Here is a 25,866-nt window from a genome sequence, read left to right on the forward strand (position 1 = left end):
GCCTGCTGCATGGGGTCCCTTACTGCTGTTGCCAGATGACCACTAACACTGTTGTTAGTCATGGAAGGACTTATATTGGGAACTGCAGTCCCATCATGGGGCAGTTCCCCACCAGACTGGTGCATAATCAGTGTACAAAATGCGACATGCAGTAAACATCCTGCATGCAGTAGCAGGGTTATACTGAAAAGACCCCAGAATCATCCAGGCAATGGAAATGGACTTTCAGCATTCTAGACACTTGCTGTGATGATCTGTCTCTGGGAGAGGACTGTGATATACCTTTCTTCGGCAGCTCATGTCGGGTTTTGTATAGGTGTAATCAACCAAAGCTCAAGTGGGTAGGCTGCATCACCTGGAATATGCAAGAAAAGGGAAAGAAACACAATTAGTAAGCAATGCATTATCCGAGATGTAACTAATTATATAACTATTGAAAAAATGTCCACTTACCAACACATTAAACGTGAGGAATCCTCCCATGCAGGAAAAGGTAGCAGAGTGGGTTTGTGCCAGATATGAGAATCATGGGCAGTGCGAAGATGCTGGGCTGAAATGCTGGTGCACCTCCACACCTCTATACGTCACACACTGCTTTGTAGTTGATGGAACGGTAGCCCTTCCTGTCTCGATACTGTTCACCCCATGGTCCTTATGGGGCCGTAATGGCAACATGGATATAATCAGTTGCACCAAGCACCTCCAGGAAACATGCCACCCCGTAGAAGGCACGCATCGTACTGGCTTGGCCCTGTGATGACATTGGCAAATAAATATACTGATCCACGCATGCCAAGGCGTGTGTCAAGAAACTGCTGAAGTGTTACTAAGAAATCTCAGATATACCCAACTCGTCTCCAGTCTGTCTGTGGAAGGTCCTCATAACAAGTAAAATGAGGGCTGTTCATATGTTACTATACACAGGTATAGGAAGGCCATGTGTTCTTTCCTGTTCCATCTGTGGGCCATACATACTCAACAAAGCCCTTAAAATATCCCTTTCCATTCTTAGTCTATCAAGAATTTCTTGATTATCAACGTTATAATGGGTTATTCTTTGTTTCTGATCCTCCTTCTCTGGCAAACATCTCTGGGCACCTGCAGTTGTGGCTGGGCCAAGACCAGCAGCGCACACGAAAAAATGATTAGGCTGGCAGCAATAGCAAGCATGTTTGCAGTATGCAAAATAGATGTAAAAGGTGCAATTTATGCAATTTATAATGCCGCTGCATATGGCATGGGAACAATGTATATAAAAAACACACACAACTGTGAATCGCAAACAGTCAGGAAGAGGGCTTATTAGCATAAGACATACAGAATTTCTCAGGTAAATCCTATTATTTTTTCTTATATAAACTTCATTGAAAGTTACTGAGTGTAAACACAGCTAGCCTTTATGAATCATGCCAAAGATTGTGCTTCAGTGTGACCCAAGTAGATTGCCTTTACATCTGAGCACAATGACTGAGAGTACTGCAGTAAGTGAAATCTTTGCTTATTTTATTATTTTAAAATGCACAGCAAATGTTGAACATTTATGATTTTATAACCTACTTCATATGAGTACCCATAATGAAAAATGAATGCATTGATGTTCTTTGTAGTCACTGTTAGCAGTTATGATTTTTGGGTCTTCCTGCAATGCAGAAGCCTGTGACCGGCCCAGTCTTGAGTCTTTACATCATCCCTAGCTGATGGATGTCTGAAGACTGATATCTGGATGTCAGGTTATACAAAAGTCTTGGGTGGCCACGGTGGTGCAGCCGTTAGCATTGCCGCCTCACAGCAAGAGGTTCAACGGTTTGATCCTCGGCTGGGGTGCCTTCTGTGCGGAGTCTGCATGTTCTCTCTATGATTGCGTGGGCTTCCTCCGGGTGCTCCGGTTTCCTCCCACATCCCCAAAGACATGTTGTAGGTGGATTGGACACACTAAATTGGCCGTAAGCGTGAGTGCGTGTGTGTGCCTTCTGTGGAAGGTTGGGTGCCGTGCTGGCATCTTGACACCGTAAAACTCCACTGCCAATCATGAGCGGACAGGTGATCCGCTGTGGCAACCCCTAACCGGGAAAAGCCGAAAGAAGAAGGTTATACAAAAGTCTTCTGTCTGCACCATCTTCAGTTCTTTCTAGCCATGCAGTTCAATGTTCTTCACATGTTCTGTGCACTTGTAGTCTGTCTGTGTTGGCTCGTTTTTGTCAGAGAACCTCTATTTTCAGTCAGATAAGTACTCCATTGGGGAAATTTATTTTCTTCTGAATTTTCTAATTTTTCTTCAAGGGATTAGTATAATGGTTAAGATGTTTACTGTGTTTACCTTACAGTCACGAGGTACAGGGTTTGCGTCTCACCTTTGAAAGGGAAATTGGCCAGGCTTAAAATGGCCTGCAAGGCCAGCTAGCATAGTACTTGCCTATGAATAAATAAATGTTCAAAAAGTCAACAACTGCTTGAAGTATGGGAAGGAAATTCCACATAAGGAATTTCACTGGTTTTATTGATTCTGCTTGAGACTTCAACATGACTTCTCTAACTTTCCTGACTGTCCGAAATTCTATGTGAAAATATAGGGCCAAGGTACTAGCCGCCCATATGACATCCTCCTCCTCCTCAGCTTTCTTGGTGGTGGGTCCATTCCACTGCTACTGAAGGGCCTCCACAGACTCTGGTGTCGTCTAGTGGCATTCTAAAAAAACAGAAGGACAAGGACTCTGATGTCACCAAAAATGCTCCAACTCTAGGTTTTAGGTCGACTGATGACCCAGGTTAGGTGCTGTTGTAACCCCCTGGTCTGGCAACTCCTAGGTCTGAACCCTCCGGAGCGACCTTCGGGAGACTGCCATGGTCTCCAGCCTACCTGCAAATACTGCCATGTCACAGATATCAGTCAGGTCTGAAGTTGCTCAGCAGGCCTCAATTTTTGATGTATGCACAGTGGGTCTCAAGAGAGATGCCCTGTCTTTCTCAACTACTGAAGCTACAACTGAAGTTATGGTCAGATGACCACAACCTAGGTCACCCCTTTTAAGCAGACACCCAAAAATGAAACAAGCCACTTCTTTTTCAATGATTCCGCCTCTGTCTACTTCTGAGAGCAAAGCCCAAGACCTCTTTAAAATAGCTCAAGTTTATGTCCTTTGTGAAATCTAGAGTGTCCCTCTCATGTTCCAGTATTGAGGCTTCTCTCCATTTAAAAAGAACAGAGAAGTAGCTTTTCAGGAAGAGGAAGATTCCTCTAGCTCTGATGTTGAGGAAAAATTGCCTTACTCTGGCTACTTGCCACCTCAAACTTAAGCAGACTCTGACAGCCTCTCTTCTGCCTCCCCCCTGAAGATCTTTCCTTCTGGTATACAGTACATAGAATGAAAGAGGCCTTCAGCTGAGAAAGTAAGCAGTTCTCATAGGCCAGGCCCACTGCAGGGAACTGCTCAGTTTGCCTTCATCCAGACTACTGGCAATTCCTCTTGTTCACGTTGTATTGGATGATGTCATTGAAGACATTGCTTTACACCCTGATTTTCTACCCCGGTTCCAAGGAAACCAGACAGATTCTACAGAGTGCTTGAATCTCACAAGCACCTTACATATGCAGACTCCACACAGAAGGCTGGAGTGCCTTCTGTGTGGAGTCTGCATGTCCTCTCCGCGGTCGAGTGGCCTCCGAAAGACATGCATGAATAGGCGTGCTTTCGCTGAAAGTTGGGCAGCGGGCTGGCAACTTGGCACCAAAAAATCGACTGCCAATCATTAGTGGACTGGAGTTCCGCTGTGGTGACCCCTAACCGGGAAAAGCCGAAAAGACAAACAACCTTCACCAAAGCACAAAGATTGACCTTTCTGTGTTATCCACTCAATCCACAAAAAGTATTCTAAGAGACGAACCAGACATCCCCCTTCCTAATAGAGAAAGTAGATTATTAGACATATTCGGGAAGAAAGTTTATATTTCTGCCACTCTGGTAATGAGAGCTTTGAATTGAAAATTCAGTATGCTGAAGTACCATGAATCTGTCTCCGGGACAAAAGATACTCTGTTGCAGATGGAACCTTGTCTAAAGAAATACAGGAGACAGCCGGAGAAGCTTTAGAAGTCTCCTGAGACTCCCTAAAATGTGACTAAAGTGCCTTAGATGCTTCTTGCAGAGCACCTGCCACAGGTACTGTCATCTGCAGAAGTGTATGGCTCAGGACCTAACCCCTGTCAGATCTGGTAAAGGCTGAACTACTGGATGCCCTATTAGACAAGGTGTTTCTTTTTGGTTTTCCAGCTGAACAAGTTTTTGAGAAGCTGGATGTAAAAGGAAAGCACATTAAAGCTGAAAGAATTTTACCTGTCTCAAACCACAAGGTGCTGCAGGAATTACCCTTTTAAACCTTGGCCTTTTCCATCTAGGTAAGACAAAGGGAGGCTTCCATATGGCAGAAGCCCAAACACTCCAGGAGATGGCAACCAGAACAATCGCACAAAGCAGGGATGTCTAAAGAGCCCACCTAGCACAGAGACTACATGTGACTATGTTCTACTCCAGCCTGCTATACCCCTTCCTTACCCCCTCCAGACTTCTAGCTGGAAGACTCTTCTTCTTTCTAAACCAATGGATCCTCAGCTTCATAGAGAACGGGTGCTACAACAGGTTCAGAGAAATTCCCCCCTTCCTTCTTGGGCATTCCAAACCCACCAAAAGAGCTAGAAAGCCTCTTGCTACTCATCTTAATAGAACTACTTTACCAAGGATCCCTCCATCCTTTCCCCTCCAGGAAAAGAGGGAAAAGGTTTCTACTGGAGACTTTTTCTAATTCCAAGAAAGGAGGAAACCTGGAGGCCCAACGTGGACCTCTCAAAGCTAAGTAAGTTTCTCAGTGTCCCCAAATTCAAAATGCATACATTACAAAAACTACTGCCCATGATCTTTCAAGATGCTTTCATGGTCACTATAGACCAGAAAAACACTTGCCTCCATGTCCCCACAGCAGGCTGTTACAGAAAGTACCTACAATTTGTAGCAACAGACTCCCATTTTCAGTTCTCTGCTTTACCATTTGGGATATCTGGTGTTCCTAGAGTTTTCAGAAAATGTCTAGCTCCTGTGACAGTGCACTGCAGAATTTTGGGGTTTCACATTTACTCCTGCTTAGATGACTGTCTCACTCAAGGAAGATCTATGTCAGAGACCATGCACACCTTGCAGATCATAGTAGACTGCTTTCAAAAGGTAGGTCTTGCCTTTATATTTTCAAAAATATCAAATCAAACTCTTCCTCCGACAAGGATCCTGTTTCTGGGAGCCCTTGTAGATTTGGTTCAACAGAAAGCATTCCTTCCCCAAGATGAGATTACCTTCTTGACAGGCTATGCAACCAATCTGCCTCCAACTCATCACTGCAAGATAATTCATGAGGTTTCAGAGGTACATGGCATCTTGCATTCTCAGCATCCCTCTTGCAAAGTTGCACATAAGGAAACTTCAATACTTCCTGAAAAATGTTTCTGGACCAGCATTCCCAACCATTGGAAAACCCTACTTCCCCTTCTTCCATTCCTGAAAAAGGAACTCAAACGGTGGAAGAACACCATACAGGGGAACTCTGGGGCGAATTTCTCTTTACTAAAAGCAGACTAGACCATCACCACAGACTGTTCAGAGATGGCTTGGGGGACCCACTTCGTCTCTTCAAAGGAGAGAATTGCATATAAATTCAAAGGGGGCTACTAGCATTCTGCCTGGTCATAGAAGTCCTTAAACAGAACTCTGGTCCAGGGACCCTGCAAATCTGGACAGGCAGCATCACATTGATGTGGTACATAAACAAGGGGAAATTCTGTCGTATTCAGGAAAATTTGGATGCTGGCTCAAGAAATAGGGCTAACCCTTATAGCTTCCTGGGTCAGACCAATACCCTGGCAGACTCGGAGTAGGCACCTTCTAGGCATCAATAAATGGATGCTGAAGAGGGTGATCTTCCTGGACCTAACCATTCAGTGGGGGATCCTCATCAACAGATCTGTTCACCTTTCACCATAACACATGGCTACAAAAGTTCTGTTCCAAAACTCAGCAGACAGGATCTTGGAGAATAGATGCATTCTGTTTCACATGCACAAACTGCTTCCTGCATGCTTTCTTGCCCTTATCCCTGATTCCCAGGGTATTGACAGAAATCAGGATGGACAGACCTAGAATGATCGTAGTGATCCCCTTCTGCCTAAGACTAAACTGAATTGTAGATGTTTGAATAGATCAGTGTTTTAGTACATGCTTTCACCCTCCAATTCCTTTGTCTGCTCCTTGCCGGGTGCAAGGGGTAGTGAATTTTTTTTCTGCAGAACCTGCTCTTATCTCCATAATCCCCTGTCTGCCTCCTGTGTTTTTGCACCTCATTTAAATTTAGACAACAGGCTGTCCTTGGGCATCAGACTGCTTTTTCCACCACTTAAAAAGACATGAAGATGGCATCAGTGGAGGACCTTCTTATACCCTGACATCCAGATATCTGTCTTCAGATGTCCATCAGCTAGGAATGATGTAAAGACTCTGGAAATCGGGCCAGCCAAGGTCTTATGCATGGCAGGAGAACCCAAGAATCAGTACTGTAACATTGCTCTGCCCGAGCATCTGTAATTATGGCTAGTGGGACACAACTGTACTGTGTTTTTGCTTTGCTTTTCTTTACCTAAGACAGTGCTGTGCCCAGTCTTTGGTTCAGAAATATAGCAATTGAGACCTCTCCTGGATTTTTGTTTCGTTGACCTGACTGGTTCGTTTTTTTAACTGTGATAGTGGCAGTGCAGGCAGTTTGAGATCATTTGCTTCACTGATATGGTCTGGAGACTTTTGTTTTTCCATTACCTTGATTAAAAGTTAACTGATATTCAGACCCTGAGGTTACTCACTAACTTCATTAGTAATAGTAGGTGTGTTTTTAGCTTGCTTTTCCTTGACGGCTATTGCGAAAACTCACTCTGCATTGGTAATGAGAAATACACTGTTGGGCCAGTTGTTTAGTGACATTCAGCTAGTAAAATAGTTCAGTAGCTTTGTTAGTAGTAGTAGTGAGTTCAGCTGAGCCTGTTCAGTGACATGCAGCTACTGAGATATCTTGTTAGCTACATTACTAGTAGTGGCGATGTCTAGTAAAATGTGTTCACTAAAATCTTTGACGGTCCTTTGAATGTAACATTAAACAAAGGCCCTATTTGTCCAAGTTGGTGGTAGTTCAGAGGGACATCCTGGTTAAATTACTGCTTACACCACCATTGGTGTATCCTGTAAGAAGACAATAGGCCTAATATAGCCAACATATCCAAGAGACGATAAATAAAATCCCCAAATTTACCATGGAGTTGTAAGCCCTTTGTGGGGGTAAGGAATATGGAGTAGGTAGGTATGTATGAGGTGGATGAAGTTTTGATGAGGGGTAGTGGGACATGGATTATGAGTGTGGAGACAGTGGTTGTCTGGTGGTACAGTTTCAGTAATTGTTTTACGATTCTGGCTATGTACTTCTTTTTCATGGATGTCTGATCATGGACAAGTAATGGAGGTTTGGAGAGGGAGGCAAAGTCCCTCATGTATAAGGGTACAGTGGGTCTTGCCTGTTAAAAACTTTTTAAAGTGATGTCACCCAAAGGTTTGGAGCATTGTTAGAAGAGTGATTTGTTTAGTTTACTGTTGGCACTGTTTTGTGTGTACTTTTGATGGTGGATTTTTGCTTCAAACTGTTACTTTATTATTGTTTAGTGAATATTTCAGTCCGTTCTTGGTCTGTTGTGACTGTTTGGTACTGGGCTGGATGCTTTATATTTGCTTTCTTGCTGTCAGGTACAGAATTCCTTATGTACAATATTTTGTCTACTAGCATAACTGGAAGGCTGCATTATTTTAATGTTTGATTATCCATTAGCAACTCAGATTTTTTTTTAATTTACAACTGAAAGGTAGCTTATGTGTAAACATTGCATTCATTTCTTTGCTAAGGATTAGGTTGCTTTGAGTTATAGTTGGTGAAAAATATAGTCCCCTTGATCTTGAACTATGGGTGAATAGATTACTAACCGTGTCAGTTCCGATACAATTTATTTCACTGTCCTTCAGATCTTTATTTCACTGTCCTTCAGATCTCTCCAGAGGATCATGTTGACTCCTTGGATACCTTGGTTGATGACTGCAGCTTTTGATTTTTTTTTTTTGCCCCCAGTCTTGTATACCTGGCATTTACTAAATGGCATACGACTGCTACCTTCACTTCCAATGTCACAAAAAGTGTAGGATGGAGCATCACTGGCGTTGGGCAGGTCTGCGGACTGATGAACGTTTTGCTGTATACCAGGCTGGAGTAACCCTTAAAAATGCAAAATTCCTGTCCGGAGAGATCTCAGTAACAATTAATTGACCAAATGTGTTGTTCTGTGTGGTAGAAAGGATTTACAGTCCTGCCTCTGTCAACTGTAAAAGTGCTTTATCTGTTTCATGTTGTCAGCTGCTTGGTTCTTCACTGACAAGGTTGTTAATCTAATTTACTCTGTTGCTGATTGACCCAGTGTATGTTCCAAAAACACAAGTGAGAACTAGAATAAAAAAACACACTATGTGGAGCTCAGTGGAAAAACTACAAACTTTTTTTATTCACGCTTCTGGTACCTCAGCTTGAAGGTGTTTGAGCCGAGGTACCAGAAGCATGAATAAAATAAGTTTGCAGTTTTTCCAAAGAGCTCCGAATCGTGTTTTTTTTTGACCCAGTGTATGTTACAGTAGTTTCACCCCACCCCCCATCTTTTTTCTTTCTTGGTTTTCAGTATTTCTTTCTACAGTTATCTTCCGACTCTCTCCTTGGGTATGCAACCAATAACCACTGGGCTGGATTATTGTCAGGTATAACTGGTTCAGGCTAGTCTTGATGAATCGTGGTCCAGTGATGTTTCAAATCTTGGTTTTCTCATTTAGGCATGAGGCATTTTCATAGAAAGGGACATTTGTTATCTCTGTCTCGAATCTCTCACTCGATCCTAAAATCTTTGATGGGTACTGCTCAATCTCGGATATTCCTTTTGTGGGTAAGGTTATTGAGAAGGATATGTGTATTCATCTTGAGACTTACTTGGCAGTCAGTGGGATCATGAAGAGGCACAGCAAAATAATAGGCATAGTTTTATTCAAACTAAAGGGGTGGCGAAAGCCAAATAACTATGGGCTAGGCTTATAAATGCCCTTGGGCAGATAGCCTAGTATGAACCTATGAACCTATAATCCTTTTCAGTCCTGGTTTCCTACTTATTGTACTACGGACATTGCTCATATTTGAGTAGTAAAGTGATCTATTAGTTGCCGGAAACCAGAGGTGCAACTCAGTACTGGTCTTTCTGGATCTCATGGCAGCATTTTGATACTGTAGACCACAGTATTTTGAGCATTTATGTAGGTACTATGTTGTCTCCTCTGTTACTAGAGTGGTTTGTCAAACTTCTTGGACTGGGCTCATTTTCTCAGGAATAAATATTTCTTCTTCCTCCCCACTTGAATGCAAGTAAGTACCACAGTCTATCTTATACCCATCATTGTTTGCTGTCTATAATTCTGACAGTGGGAGATGTTCATCGTGTTACACTGCTGCAGTCATTACACTTGGGTTATCCTGCCGTCAGGCGGTCCCGCAGTCGGCCAGAGTTCCAAAGTCTTGGTCCGGCGTCGGTTGCTGTCACCTCCTCCCTGATGTCAGTGCGACAGGGTATATAAGATGCAGCCAACGCAATTTTCTTCAGTCTTTCTTGCCGTGCGGTGCCGGAAGCAAAAGCAGTTCGCAAGTGCCGGTTGGCCGTCTCCTGAGATTTTCATTCCGAATCCAGAACCGAAGTCTTTTACAAAGCTAAGACCCTGTTGGGGAAACTTTTTCTTGCTTCAGACTGATGTCAGTAAAAGTTAATAACTGTATTTCTTGTGGGAAGCAAATACCTCATAAGGATTTCCATTCCTATTGTATCCCATGCCTAGGCCCTGACCACGACGTTACTGCTTGTCAGTTTTGTGCTAGGTTTAACAAGCGCACTATTAAACGTCTGTTTGATTTTGCCCGACATTATTTTGGTAGAAAATTCAATTATAACATGCCGTCGGAACTTCCGACGACCGGAATACACAAAAAGCGCAAAGACAAGTATAGGCATCCGAGGCCCAAAACTGACGACGAAGCCTCTTCTAGGCCAGTCACTGGTTCTCCGGTTTTCAGCAAGGTTCCTTCGCAGCCCCTGACGACCGCTTCTGTAGAACCACAAGCCGCCTCTGACTCCCATGTGGAGATGGCTGGGCCTTCGGACGCACAAACTCTTCAGCCTACCTAGACTAACCTTTCAGAGGGATCCAGAGTAGCTGAGCAACCCACAGCTACAGAGGGTGTCTTCAGACCTACTCAGTTAAGCATTAAACCCTCAGCTAAGTCTAAGCCTCCTTTAAAGTCAAAGAAACAAATACAGCATTCTCCAGGACAGGCCTCCATGCCTAAGAAACAAATGCTCAAAATGGCCGAAGACCTAATTACTCTGATCAGGGGGTCCCATCCCCCTCCTGATAAAAGGCCTAGACATGATGCAGACTATGACTCATCCGACCAGGTGTCCATCTCTTCTGATTCATCCTCAGACCTAGGATACTCTTTACCCCTTATGAGGATTCTGATGCTGAGGAATCAATTCCATCAGCCTCACCGCCTGAGGACTACTCCTTTGGGGAAACCCTACATACCATGAGGGAGCATTTCCACTGGGAAGGCCAGGATTACTCAGAATCCAAGAAAAGGCTCAGAGACTTCCTTTTATTACCTCAACACAGACCCCTTGCTATTCTGCCAGTGTTAGATATTGTGGATGATGTGTATACTGAATCCAGCTTAATTCCTAATTCCTTACCTCCAGCCCCTGTTAAACCTGACAGATACTACAGAGTCCCTGACTCACATAAATTTCTGTATCAAAGCCCTGTCGCTGACCCTGAAACTATTTCTCAGGGACCCAAAGGAGTTAAGGCCTCATCAGCCAAGAATCCAGTTCCCTCTGACAGAGATTCCAGAGCATTAGACAGATGGGGAAAGAAAGTATATACGTCTGCAACTTTAGAAATGAGGGCCTTAAATTGCCAGTTTCACATGCTAAAATATCAGCAATTTTTACTGCCTCAGTTAAAACAAAAAATGCTTCCAGAATCAGATCCTCCTAATTTTAAAGAAATGCAGGATGTATTGCATGCAGCTGAACAAGTGGGAAAGCATACTTTGCAATGTGGTTTTGATTCTCTATAGGCCTCCTGCAGAGCAGCAGTTACAGGCTCTGTCATTAGAAGACATTCTTGGTTAAAAGAAAATACGTTATGTTAAAGCACAATTATTGGATGCACCTTTGCAGCAGGATGTGTTATTTGGAGTTAAGGCAGAAGAGGTATTAAAGAAAATGGAGGATAAGGCAAAATCTATGCAAACAGTGAAGGATTTCTTACAGGTTCAGCCTCCTAGATTTAGCAGAAACTGGCCAACTAAGAATTGGTCCTTTCCAATTACAGACAGACCTCAAAGGGGAAGATACAGACGTCTAAGAGGTAGAGGTCAAACACAAGGTCCTTACAGGCCTCGACAATGGGTTGCATCAGGCCAAAAAGAAGGGGAAAACAGGCCACAACCATATAAAAAGCAGCTCCAATGACTTCCCACTACAGCTGCCAAACAAATCCTTCTTGGCAGCCCCCTTGGGAGGAAAACTGGCACTCTTCTACCACAATTGGCAAATGATCACCAAAGACAAATGGGTTCTCAACATTGTATTTCAAGGTTACAGGTTCCACTTTCACACTCTGCCAAGGTTAAAAGGGATGCCAAATCTGCCACCAAATCAATGGGCAGAGGCTCAAAAACAAATTACAGCACTCATGGATATGAGAGCTATTCAAAAGGTACCATCACAGGATCAAGGACAAGGATTTTACTCAAGACTCTTTCTGGTACCCAGAAAGGACAAAGCCTGGAGGCCCATTCTGGATCTTTTATCTCTAAACACTTACCTGGATGTTCCGAAATTCAAAATGTTGACATTACAGCAGCTTCTTCCCATGCTGGGCAAGAAAGCTTGGCTCATGACTTTGGACCTCAAAGAGGCATACCTGCATGTCCCTATCAGACAAAACTGCAGAAGATACCTCAGATTCATAGCTGGTTCAATGCACTACCAATTCTCTGCACTGCCCTTTGGCTTATCAACTGCGCCTAGGGTCTTTGCAAAGTGCCTGGCACCAGTAATTGCATTTTGCAGACAGAAAGGAATTCAAATTTATCCGTACCTGGACGACTGCCTGATTCAAGCAGAGAGCAAGGACATTCTTCTAAAACATCTGGCATTTGTAAAAAAGTTAAGTTGCCTAGGGTACACAGTAAATGAAAAGAAATCAAAACTAGTGCCCTCACAAGAGATAATATTCCTGGGTGCCAGCTTGAACACAACGGCCCAGATGGCTTATCTCACGCCAGACAAACAAGGACAACTGACTCAATACTTTCAATTGATGGCAACAAAGACCCAGCTCCCTGCAAGAAAAATTCTGCAGGCCTTGGGTTATATGGCATCCTGCATACTACTAATCCCATATGCCAGACTGCATATGAGGAAACTACAATGGTACCTAAAGAATGTATGGTTTTAACACTGTCAAAGTTTGGAAACAGTTATACCACTAATCCCTTGCCTTCAACAGGAGTTTCAATGGTGGGCTCAAGCTTGTCACCTCAACAAGGGACAGCCTTTTACACAACCCACAGCCAGGCAAACACTGACAACAGATGCATCGGATTACGCCTGGGGAGCACACATGGCAGGCAAATGTATTCAGGACACATGGACCGCAGAACAAAGGCATCTTCACATCAATCAAAAAGAGATGCTAGCTGTACAAAATGCGATTATAGCTTTCAAGGACCTGCTGCATCCAGGACAACTACTACTAAAGACAGACAACACCACAGTTATGTGGTACATAAACAAGCAAGGGGGCACTCACTCCTACCCCCTATGCAGACAAGCTATGACCTTATGGAACACAGCTATAAATCTTCAAGTTCATCTGCAAGCGCAATTCCTGCCAGGAGAGAAAAACGCACTGGCAGACGACTTAAGCAGAAACATCGTAGATCCCCACGAATGGGAGTCGAATCCACAAATATTCAGAATGATAACACAGAAATGGTGGAGCCTGGACATAGATCTGTTTGCATCCCCAATAAACTGCCAGCTACAAAAATTCTGCACAAGGAGTTACCATCCACAAGCATGGAAAGTGGATGCCCTCTTATTCAGCTGGAAGAACCTACAAGTATATGCTTTCCCACCACTACCTCTTCTGCCAAAGGTACTCATAAAAGCCAGGCAGGAAGAGCCAAAGATGATCCTGATTAAACCAGACTGGCCACACCAGCACTGGTACCCAGTCTTAAGGAGCTTAGCACAAGACCCACCCTGGATTTTGCCTCAAATCCCACATCTGCTGACTCAGCACAACAAACAAATACTACACAGCCAGCTAAAGACCTTAAACCTAGCTGCATGGAAGATTCCTTAGTCAAGTAAGCAATGCCTCTCTCCAAAGCTGTTATGGATGTCATTCTGGAGGCCAGAAGGCCTAGTACCAGGAAAGCCTATTCGGATAAATGGAAGAGATTCTGTGCCTGGAACCAAGCTCACAGCCTTGACCCTCTTGTCCCAAACATTCCTCAGATACTACAATACTTAACTGAGATGCTGGACAAAGGACTCTCCTTCTCATCCATCAAGATCCACGCCTCTGCCATCTCTGCTCATTACAACACAGATCCACCAGTTTTCTCTAATCCTCTGTTAAAACAGTACCTCAGAGGGGCTAAAAACATAAGACCACCCCGTAGAGCACCTACTCCAACTTGGGACCTCAACTTTGTTTTGGAGAAGCTAACGTTGCCTCCTGTTGAGCCAGCCAACACAGCATAATTAAAATATATCTCTTGGAAAACTGCTCTGCTCCTAGCAATAACATCAGCATGAAGAGTTTCAGAATTACAGGCACTAATGACAGTGGAACCTTTCCTCATTTTCCACCAGGACAGGGTGTCTTTACGAACTAACCCTACTTTTATGCCAAAGGTGGTATCCAGTGTGCCTCTAAACCAAACTATTCACCTGCCAACTTTTTATCCTAAATCACAGAATAAAGGAGCGAGACTACTGCACTCTTTGGACATTCACAGGCAGTTACGCTTCTACTTGGACAAAACCAAAGCTTTCAGAAAATCTGAGCAATTATTGGTAGCATATGCTGCAGGAGCACAGGGAAAAGCCATTTCAAACTATTTCAAAATGGATAGGACATTGTATATGTTTCTGCTACACATACCATGGAAAACCTGTACCTAGCAGCATTAGATCTCACTCCACCCGGGCAACAGCCACTTCAACTGCCTACCTCAGGGGAGTACCTACCAAGTATATTTTGGAAGCAGCAACTTGGAGTTCTGTACACACCTTCACCAAGCATTACCATCTGCCTCCATACTCTAAATCCAGAGCTGGCTTCACCACTGCAGTGCTGCAGGGCCTTATAGACACCCAAAATGCCTTATGGGACCAGCCACCCTTCCTCAGCTTTGAGATTCTACCCAAGTGTAATGACTGCAGCAGTGTAACACTATGAACATAGTACAGTTTTGTACCTACCATAAATGTAGATGTTAGAGTGTAGACACTGCTGCAGTCCAGGTTACCTTCCCTCCTTCCCCTCTTACTGGCTGGTACGTACCTATGTCTTCTACCCTTACTACCTATGGGGAGTATTTGCTGGTAGCTGTAAGTTGTTTTTTGCTTTTCTTATGTATGTTTTATTAGCAGTTGGAATTGCCTACATATTTAGAGGCACCTGACTTCTGGGGTAAGAAAAACTGAATAAAATGGAGTCGGCTGCATCTTATATACCCCTGTCGCACTGACGTCAGGGAGGAGACGACAACAACCAACGCCGGACCAAGACTTTGGAACTCTGGCCGACTGCGGGACCGCCTGACGGCAGGATAACCCAAGTGTAATGACTGCAGCAGTGTCTACACTCGAACATCTACATTTATGGTAGGTACAAAACTGTGCTGTCTTACGGGCTTGGAGTACCATGCTTGTATTGATATCACCAACTTTATCCCTTTGTCTCAAAGGATAATATGGCAGTTGTGTACTCCCTTGCTGACAACTGAAACCGAATATCTGTAAGACTGATACCATGGCAGTTTTGTGACCTCTAAGGAATCTTATTTATACGTTTACTTCTTGCTGATTTCTATAATTGTAAGACTGAGTTTGTTGACACCAGGAGTTTTGGTATAATCCTAGGTTATAGTCTGTCACTTTGAGACCAAATGCCTGCCTTTGTAAAATCATTCAATTTCCATTTGTGAAACATTTTCAAAGTTAAGCACCCTCTACCTTAAGCTGATGTCTTGGTGGTTATTCATGACTTTGTCCTAGCTTAGACTACTGTAATGCCCTTTATATAGGACTCCCTAACACTGGCTTCAATCATTTGCAAATGGTGCAGAACTTTGCTGTTTGGCTTCTGGCTGGTATAGCTCATTACCAGAACATTATGCCTGTTCTGCACAGCCTACAATGACTACCAGACTGATACTCCAGTTTGGTACAGAACAATATACAAGGTCATGGTGTTAATGTGTTTGTCCATCCACGAATTGGGTTCTACATAACCTGAAGGAGCTGGTCATGTCATATTGGCCCACCCAGGCCATGTGCTCAGTTTCCCAGCGGCTGTGTGTAGTAATTTGAATCATGAGTTGTGGTACTCATTCACCTTTCAGACTGCTCACCTGTGGAATTTAACTTTGATGTTCAGTATGACAACCTTTGGCTGTCTTGCTTGAGGTCACCTAAAACTTTTTTGTTTGAAATTGCCTTTGACATAAGAGATGGCATGTATTCTATCCTATTTAACAATAGTGTAGTTAACTGTTTTTGTGTCTGTATTTAGTTATCTGTGTTTATTGTATTGATACCTCTTGTAGTTGATGTTTTTTACTAAAGTTAAAGTTGAAGGCTGTCTAGGGTACCACATCATAGGACATCTAGGTGGGAGCCAGTGCATCTTACTTTTACTACTATAATATGCACCTTGCAATCCCTGAGGAGTTAATCATCAGAAAAGACCACTAGTTAAAGTAAATTCTCACTGAGAGACCACACATTTTGGATGAAACCTGACAACTGCAGGGTAGAAAAAACACAAATAAGTGTTCTGCCACTCGTATCCATTAAATCTGTGATATCACAATCTTGAAGGTTGCTAGTGCCCAGTACAATTTTCCTTTCTCTGTGCTTGATCTCTTAAGTTGACAAGCAGATGGTGCAGTAGTGCTGCTCATTGATTGGGATGCCAGTTATTGTAATCACTAGACAAAGAAGGGAGTTCAGTAGGCTTGACCTGATGAATTGTCCTTCACTCATTTGGTCCACAACCACCTGTCCTTTTCCCCCTGTGTAATTAGCAGAAACTTGTAGACTGGTATCAGAATAATGCAGATTAAGGCTGGGTTTCAAATACTCTTAAAATACTATGTTATCCTCTTCTCAGCAGGACTGCAGAGCTCGTTATGTCTGATTCAGAGTGGGGCTGTTGGTGCTTCAGTGGTTAAGTACTGCAAAGTCATGTATGTATGTTAGAGGCATGATTGTAAGTAGGGGGTAGGTGTGTGCGTGTGTGTGTGTGTGTGTGTGTGTGTGTGTGTGTGTGTGTGTGTGTGTGTGTGTGTGTGTGTGTGTGTGTGTATGTGTGTGTGTTTTAGGTGCTTGTGGAATGGTGTTGCTTGTGTTGACAGAGGGACACTAACCCAGTTAAAAGTCTAACTGTGCTAGTCTTCAGTTCATAGATGTGTTAATGAGGTGGTGCTGACAGATACATTACTGGGCTCACTGATATTTCCCAGACAGGCACTGGCAACAGTATGTCTGTGAATCTAGGGGTGTGTTAAATGCAGAGACTGATGCATCTTCAGTGTGCGATATCCAATCTAAGCTGTCATTGAGATGACAAATCTGCTTACCTTATGTTAAGTTTTCACAGCAGTACAAAGATGATGATGATGATGATTAAAAAAAAAAAACGATACTTTCAGCATGGTAATGCATTATTTTTATATAAAAAGCTGGAAGCCAGACTCCAAAATGCTTTCAGCTGAGAGTTTTTTTAAATATTTTTGCTTCTGTACCCTTGAGTCTTTTGCTGAGAACAATTAAGAACCCAAAGTGGTATTTATATAATTCTACATTTACAGCTAAAATTTGTATTAATATGTTTTAGTAACCTCTAAGGTAGCATCACATTTAAACCCATAGGTATTTCAGTTCTGTAATGCTGTTTAATTTTGATGTGTAAAAGCTCATATCCTGTTGTTTAAATGGAAGCTGACAAATGCATACATTCTACCTTATATTTTGGACGGCCAGCTTGACTAGGCATGCTGTGTTTTACTTCACTGTTAATGTTGCCTCCTTAGTAAAAGCTGCGACTTGCTTGCCTTTTGCAACCAATTTTACTCTTCTTTAGTGCACATTGGTTCATAGGTAGGTACTAGGCTATCGGCCGTGGGGCCTATACAAGCCCAGCCAAAAAAGGTACCCTGGCTTTTGCCACCCAAGAAAATTATTTTCCTGTGCCACTGTCGAGCAGAGCCACAGAGGTGATCCCCTGGGTGAATTTCCTATTTCCCATCCAATCATCAAGATTTTTCTTGATTGCTAATGAGGAGCTTTGTTTGATATAGATAGGTAGTTTATTCCAGAGTATGGGAAGTCTGTGGGACAGGAATCTATCCCTCCGGCATGTTCTGTTTATTGTGGTGACAAGGTTTAGGTCCCTAGAGCATGTAGCTTGGAGGGATTGGGATTTCTTTAAGTGGAGCATGTCTAACAGCTCTGGGTTTGACATAGCTTTGAATGATAGGCAGAGATCACCTCTGAGTAGGCGGTATGTGATGGAGTAAAGCGGGAGTTTTTTGAGACGGTCTGCGTAGGGCATCTGTTTGAGGCCGGTAATCCTCTTTGTGAGGTATTTCTGCGGCCTTTCCAGTTGTTATAGATGTCTTGTGAGGTACATACCAAAAGGGGCATTGTACTCTATTGTAGATTTTATTGGTCTAACCATTTTGCTTCATTTGTGCACTAGCTTAAAAAGTTGTTGTGATTGTGTCCTCACTGTAGTGAAGTCTTAAAACTAAGCTTTTTAAAATATGATTTTTTGTTTTTACTAGGCCGTTGTAACTCCACTTCTGCCACATCAGAAGCAAGCTTTGGCTTGGATGGTGTCTCGAGAGAACAGCAAAGATCTGCCTCCATTTTGGGAACAACGAAATAACTTGTATTACAACTTAATAACAAATTTTGCCGAAAACGATAGACCAGAAAATGTCCTTGGAGGAATTTTGGCAGATGACATGGGAATGGTAACAAGAATTTTATTTGTTTTTCTTCTTTTTCTACACTTTTGTCACTCGTTTAGTCAGGATAAAATAGACAAATCTTTCTGGTTTCTGTTCAAGCAGCTTTATTATGTACAAACACATCAGTATTGAGGCTTAATAACTTTAACTTAGTTAAACGTATAAACTAGCTATTACACTCGTACATGCGCACTCTCTGGCTGCACTCTCAAAATGGCATTGAAGCTAGCACGTGCTTGCTATGTATATGCACGTGTTGTCCTTGAAACGCTTTTTAAAGGTACAGCACACACACACACACACACACACACACACACACACACACACACACACACACACACACACACACACACACACACACACACACACACACACACACTATTCTACATCCTCTCTCTTTCAGAAATAATTCATGCAATGTTGACTACATTAATTGACATGCAGTCAATACAAATAATTCTTTGTCATGCAATTACATAGAACTAAATACATATAAACAGTTATGTCCAAGTTGCTGTGTATTTCACACTAGGTCTGGAAATACGACCAAATCGTGTGACATAAAAATTAGAATTAGGTCAAGCAACTGGGACCATCTCTGCTTAATGTTCAGCTTTAGGGACATCAGGAACATTGTCGGGAATGGAAGGAGTAGTTGACAAGTTCTGCAACAGGAGCATTGTCTGGATTGCTCTCAGATGTAGTCTGTATCGCAGGAACAGTGCTGCGATATAGATTCTGATGCTGGAAAAAGATGTCTGCGATTCCTCTTGTACTCCACACCCTCAGATTCTACAAAGTAGGATCTTAGCTTGGTGCATTTTCCTGTTACTTGACCAATCTAGTCGAAACGTTTTGCCATTTGTATCCTCGCGTCTGTCCTTCTTTCAGTGGATGAAGAAATCTGTTCAATTTATCATAGCTGGACTTGTGGAAAGAATGCTTTCTGAATAGTTGTTCTAATTGTTCTGTTCTTAGCTTTAGGCCTCAACAAACTGGAACTCATAGGTAATATTCTGTTTTGCCTAGATAGAAGTCTCTGAGCAGACGAGCCAAGTATATCATCACGGGGTGTGTTTCTGAGATTAAGTAAATTCAAAAACACATCTGTATACATCATCACAGGGTGTGTTTCTGAGATAAAGTAAATTCAAAAAGACATCTGCATTGGCACGTTTTGACCTCTCAAGCAATTGCTTTGCACTTTGTACTGCATGTTCAGGTAGTCCATTTGACTATCGATATTCTGGACTACTAGTAACGTACAAAGTCCCATTCTTTTTTAAATTTCTGAAACTGCCGACTAGTAAATTATGTACCATTGTCAGAAATAACTTTGTGTTGACTACCATGGACCGAGAAATGACATTTCAACTTGGTGATAGCAGTGGACATTAGGTTGGGTAGTAAATCAATCACAAACCAGTTCGAATAAGAATCTGCCAACACTAAGTAATGTTGATTGTTCCACTTGAATATATCAGTGGCTATTGTTGACCAAGGTAGTTCAGTAATTTGACTTGGCTGAAGTGGTTCTTTTTGCAAATGCGGTTTAGTACTATTGCATACTGAACAAGAAGAAAGTACTAGTCTTTTACTAGAGATGGCCAAAATACTAGTTCTCTCACCCTTCTTTTGGTAGATTTGGAACCTGGGTGACCATGGTGCAGAATTTGGATATATTCATATTGTAAGGAAGCAGGAACAACAATTTTAGGAGCTTTGAAAATAATGCCTTCTTCCACCAACATCTCATCTCTGTAAGGGAAATATCTCTGCAAGGAAAATAAGTCTGAACTTCAGGTGGTATACTAGATTGCTTTGACGGCCATGCAGCATTAATATAGTGGTTGAGTTTTTGCAAAATTGGATCAGTCTTTGTATGATCTCTCCGCTCATCAAGTCTCCTGGTAGAAAAATTGCGCACTTCCATGATATCGAAGTCAAAATTCTCTGCATGAAGCTGTTCCATATTTCTGGGAGATCTGGATGAGGTATGAGCCAGATAAAAAAGTTTGCCTTTTGTATAGACCATTTTGAAGTTGTCTCTTGCAATTTGAGCATCATTCTCTGTAATCTCGCTGGAGCGGAATGCATAGGCTTCTTTAAAATAGTAATTAGAGGTTGGTGATCAGTTTCAATCTGAACAGCTCGACCATAGATGTAATCATGACATTTTGAACATGCAAATACTATTGCCAAAAATTCTTTCTCAATTTGAGCATATTGCATTTCAGTTTAGATAAGAGTTCTTGATGCATAGGCTACTGGTCTGCCTTCTTGAAAGATAACTGCGTCAAGACTAAATTTTGGAGCATCACAATTCATCATCATTTACTGGTTTATTGACATAATAGTATCTTAGTGTAGCTGGGGTGGCAATTTTCTGCTTAAGTTTTCAAATGCTTTCTAGTGCTGTTCCAACCAAGACCATGTAAAATTTTGTGCATCATCTCTCTCAAAGGTGCTGTCAACTCACTGAATTCTAGTGTAAACATGCCTAAATAGTTGACCATACCAAGAAAACGTTGTAGACCCTTAACATTATCTGGTGCTGGCATCTCAAGAATAGCTGCTTGCTTGGATGGGTCTGGTTGCCAGCCAGTGCTAGTGAATAAATGACCTACATATGTAACTTCTGGTAGTCTGAATTTGCACTTTAGAGAATTGAGCTTTAAGTTCACTTCACATGCTCTGTCTAGAACTCTCTTAAGGTTTTTGTCATGCTCTGCTTCACCATTGCCTCCAACCAATAAATCATCTACTATTATGGCACAAGGATAACCTGAAAAAAATGTGCTCCCTTGCATGCTGAAAGACTTCACTTGCTGAATTTATTTCAAATGGCATCCTGCCAAATGGGGTACTGAAAGTAGCCAGTAATGAGGATTTGCGATCAAGGATCACTTGCCAAAATGAACTTTTTGCACCGAAGACAAAAAAAAACTGTGACATTTGGTATTAGGGCTGCGACTTCCTCAGCTGTATTGGATGATGCGGTCTCTTCAATGCTTTGTTCAAATCTCTTGGGTCAATACATATTCTGATTTCATCTGAGCCTTTTTTGTGGGCTGCTGCCATGGACGGCACCCATTCAGTTGGTTCTGTGACTGGACAAATGTACACCTTGCTGCACCATTTTATCCAACTGAGTTTTAACTTTATTTTGCATTGCTATCGGCACTTTTCTTGCTGGTCTGACCACTGGATTGACCTATAGGTCTAACTTCATAGAATGCACAGCTGGAACTTTGCCTAACTTGTCATCGAAAAAATCAACATAGTCTGAGAAAATGGCTTCAGTAAAATTGGAACTAGGAGATGTGCTTATATGATGAACGTCTTTGGTAAAGGGAAGCAAATTCATTCTCAAACTGTCTCTGAGACCCAATATTGACTGCACAGGTCTTCGGACTATGTAGAATAACAGGTTGTAACAGTTCCTAGCCAAATAACATGAAAGCCCTACTGAGCCTTCGGTTTGAATTTCTTCACCTCCATAAGCAACAAGTTTCGCACAACTAGCCATATTGGATTGTTCACCAGTTCTCACCATAGCAAATGTGTCTGCTTACATAACATTACACTTAACCAGTGTCTACTTTTGAGCTCGGTGGATTTACCATTGATCTGGACAGTACAAAACACTTCATTCTTTGCCAAAAAATTCACTGCCTCAAACTTTTCACCAATTACTGATACACCATCTATGTAGAAAGTAGAATTGCAGCTCACTATTTGATCAGCTTGCTTTTTCGAGTGACCCTTCTTTATAACTGTGTGAGGTTTACTTGATTAGGAAAAATTTGAAAATGGTTAAATTTTTTACACTTGTGTCATTGCTGACTAAATGCTAAGCATTTCTCTTTTTTTAGAGTCATGATTGGCACCATAATTGTGACAGTTAACAATAAAGCTGAGTTTGGGTTTTGCTGACTCACCCTTGTACTGCACTGAGCATGTCCTTTACTTAGAACTTACTGGAAAATTATGACTCCTCCCAGGAAACCCGTAGCAGTTGCAGCTGCTATGCTTAGGCCTGCTTCTGCTAGCTACGTGTGTTGCATATTGTCTACATTTGTTTTGGAGTCTGTGGAAACCATTCTGTTAACATTGCAAGCACACTTGCGTGCCTTTCTGGAACTTCATGAATTTGACAAATCTCAGTAGCTTTGCTCAGCATTAAATCACTGTCATGAAGCAAAATCTTTGTCACTGCAGCACTATTAATACCATACACAAGCCTGTCCTTTATCAACCCATCTTTTATTATGTAGAAACACATCAGGATTGAGGCTTAATAACTTTAACCTGGATAAACTTATAAACAAACTAGCTATTACACTCGTACATGCTCACTGTCTGGCTGCACTCTCAAAATGGCACTGAAGCTAGCAAGTGCTTGATATTTATATGCACATGCTGTCCTTGAAATGCTTCTTAAAGATACAGCACACACACACACACACACACACACACACACACACACACACACACACACACACACACACACACACACACACACACACACTATTCTACAGCTGTCATATGATGATGAGTCAAGTGAAAAACTGAAATGTGAATAGATCATAGAGGTGATACAAAGGCACCATATGGAAGCACTTGGCTTGGGTGCTAATCTGTTTTAAAAGCCATAACTGCTTTTGTAACTCTATAACTGCTATAACATCTTTAATTTATATGATCTTAGGAGTGGGGACAGCTGTGAGGAATGACACTTGAGAATTCATGTGGCATATAGTTGCTGAGGAGTAGCTGGTTGCACTGCGGTTTAGCCAAAATGTTTTTCCTAAAACCTAAATTAATATTTTTTTCTGGGAAATGACATTTATTTGCTTGAGTGGATGGAAGACAGCCGTCCTTGTCCCTTCCCTATCTCTACATATAACAGACTTTTGTACGGTCTTGAGCACTGGAAATAATGTGTATGTGTTTATATATTATTATTATTTTTTTTTACAACACAACTTTTCAAAATCATAGGACTGCAGTTATACCATTTCTGTCTTGCATATTAGATAGAGAATTCAACTTTTGAACTGGGTAGAAAATGGTGCTACATTGATACTGTTTAGAAAATTTAATTCGTAGTGTCTGCAATCGCAGTGTACACTGATTTTCTGTTTTATTCTGGTAATTGTTTAGGGTATTTTCTTTTTGAAACAGAGCATTTATTCTCACATTATTGTACATTAACTCTGCAGTCTTTGTGCATGGTGCACTGCACATCCTTGTTCTGGTTTCTAGCATGTTCTGCATACGTTATTATTTATTTACTTACATCATTTTACTATTTTACTGCATACTAAAGAGCATTGCTTACATAAATCCATTTATAGCCGCTCTTTTCATATGATTATATTATGTTTTATTGCAATACATTTTCCAGTCCTGTTTATGACATTGTTCATAACACCAGTATATCACACAGTAGTTATATCATAAAAACAAGAAAGGAAGGAGTAAAGACAAGTAATATGGTTCCATTTATTTTGTGCTCCATCCTACAAAATCTGTTCTTTGATAGAATCTCCTGTGTACTTTTCTTCTGTAGTTTGCATATGTGATATATTCATTGTTGCGTTATTTGTATTCATTCATTTATTTTTCCATAACTTCTGCTTTTCAGTCAATAATTTGTTTCTGCCATGGTCATTATTATTTAAAGGTAGATGTCTCACTTCAGTCATCATTTTCTTTTTATTGTATATCAGGCTGCTTCCTCAGTTTCCATGTTTTGTAATAGCCTTTTTTGCTACTGTTGAGCAGTGTCACAAATGCTGTCACATGCCTTGTTTGTTTCATCTTAGGTCTGTTTACTAATTAATTAAAACTAAATTTCATTGGACAAGCATTTCTTACTCCCCATTTTGACTTATGTTATGTTTGCTAGCCCATTTTAAAATGTAATACTGTAGAGTATCTGTTCCCTTTGTAACTCCAACATTTCCATAAGGATGTGAGAACATTTTGGCTACTCTGCCCATTGTGTACAAATAGCCGTGTAAACACCTTGCTGGTAAAGATTCTGAATCTCATTGATTTTAGCATGTTTAGGAAATGCTACTTTTGATTTTGTTTCAGGTAATTTTATATCCTGCTACTTGTGTAATTCTTCAGAGACCTTAAAAGTATTTCATTGTTTATTTTATATAACCTTATAACATCTGCAAATAGTGGAGTCTTTGCCTCCATATTACCCTACACGATAACGTTCTGTTCTTGACTGTCTATTATTCCTTGACAGTGACTTTAAATAAAATGCAGTGAGGAGTGGGGAAAGCGGGTAACCTAGTCTTTTACCTCACAAACGATCTGTTTGATCTCTAATCTGCCTGCATAATTTTATAACTATACTGAACCTTTATATTTATGTGTGTGTGTGTACATAGATATATATATCACACACATATATAATCTATTAAAAATGTGCTCTCCACTTTTTAGGAAACCCAAATTTTCTTATGTCTCGCTCATAAATCCCCAGATAACTCTATCAAAGGCTTTGTCAGCATCTATCCCTATAATCATACATTTTGCTGCTTGCTGCAGCTTGTTGAATTAATAGTGTTATTTATATTCTGAAATGTTAATTTTCCTTCAGTAAATCAACATCAGTATAATCCATTTATTGTAGTCAATCAACATCAATATAATCCATTTATTCTAGTCAATAAATTTGCCACTATTTTTGCCTTTATTTTCATAAAAGTCTTGTAGTTATTTAAAATTAAGGCTGTCTTTATGGCCTAGTATCAGGTCTTTGCCTTCTTTTGGTATTGTCACGCAAACATTTTTATTGCTATTTATGTGGAAGTGGGGAAACCTCTCATCCTGGAACACACTATTAAATAACATACATCAGACTTTTAATATTTTTCCCTTACCCCATTCCAGATATTTTATTGGGATGTCATCTGATGTCCTTCTATTCTCATGTTGCAGTATTCCGCTGTTGGGTTTTCCTCTCTTGCTACTTGAACATCCGGGCAGTATACAAAAGCTTCTAGTCCACTGCTAGGTACATAGGATGTCTGATGTTGGGCCAGGGAATGTGGGCCATAAAAGTGACGTCTGCACATACCTTTCCTCAGAACTTCTTTGCCACCAGTTGAACGTCTGTGTTCCTGCCGTTTTTGCTTCAGATCTTCTCTAAAGATAAGTTCCCCATTTTGGATGTTTTGTTTCCTTTTGTCACTGCATGCTTATTAGGGTTACATATCATCCAGGAAGGGAAAGTACAGGTGCAGTCGTCAGATCCCCCATAAGGACACCCACGATCGTTGCCTTTTCTGTCTAGGTTGTTGCACAAACATCTTTCCTGCACGATCTGGTAGGTCTTCGTTCCAAAAA

At 41.5% G+C, this 25,866-nt stretch overlaps 1 protein-coding gene across 1 annotated transcript in view; it reads left to right on the forward strand.

Annotated features, from left to right (window-relative positions):
- HLTF (helicase like transcription factor) overlaps positions 1-25,866 on the forward strand; it is a gene marked incomplete in the record, with an annotated part of 1,324,997 nt that overhangs the window by 339,885 nt on the left and 959,246 nt on the right. Inside the window, 1 exon segment of the mRNA XM_044070619.1 lies at positions 18,304-18,495. Coding sequence (XP_043926554.1) covers positions 18,304-18,495 — 192 coding nt within the window.

This window comes from Protopterus annectens, chromosome 4.part1 (genome assembly GCF_019279795.1).
Source record: "Protopterus annectens isolate FY-2018-M chromosome 4.part1, PAN1.0, whole genome shotgun sequence".
In the NCBI taxonomy this organism is placed as follows: Eukaryota; Metazoa; Chordata; order Ceratodontiformes; family Protopteridae; genus Protopterus; species Protopterus annectens.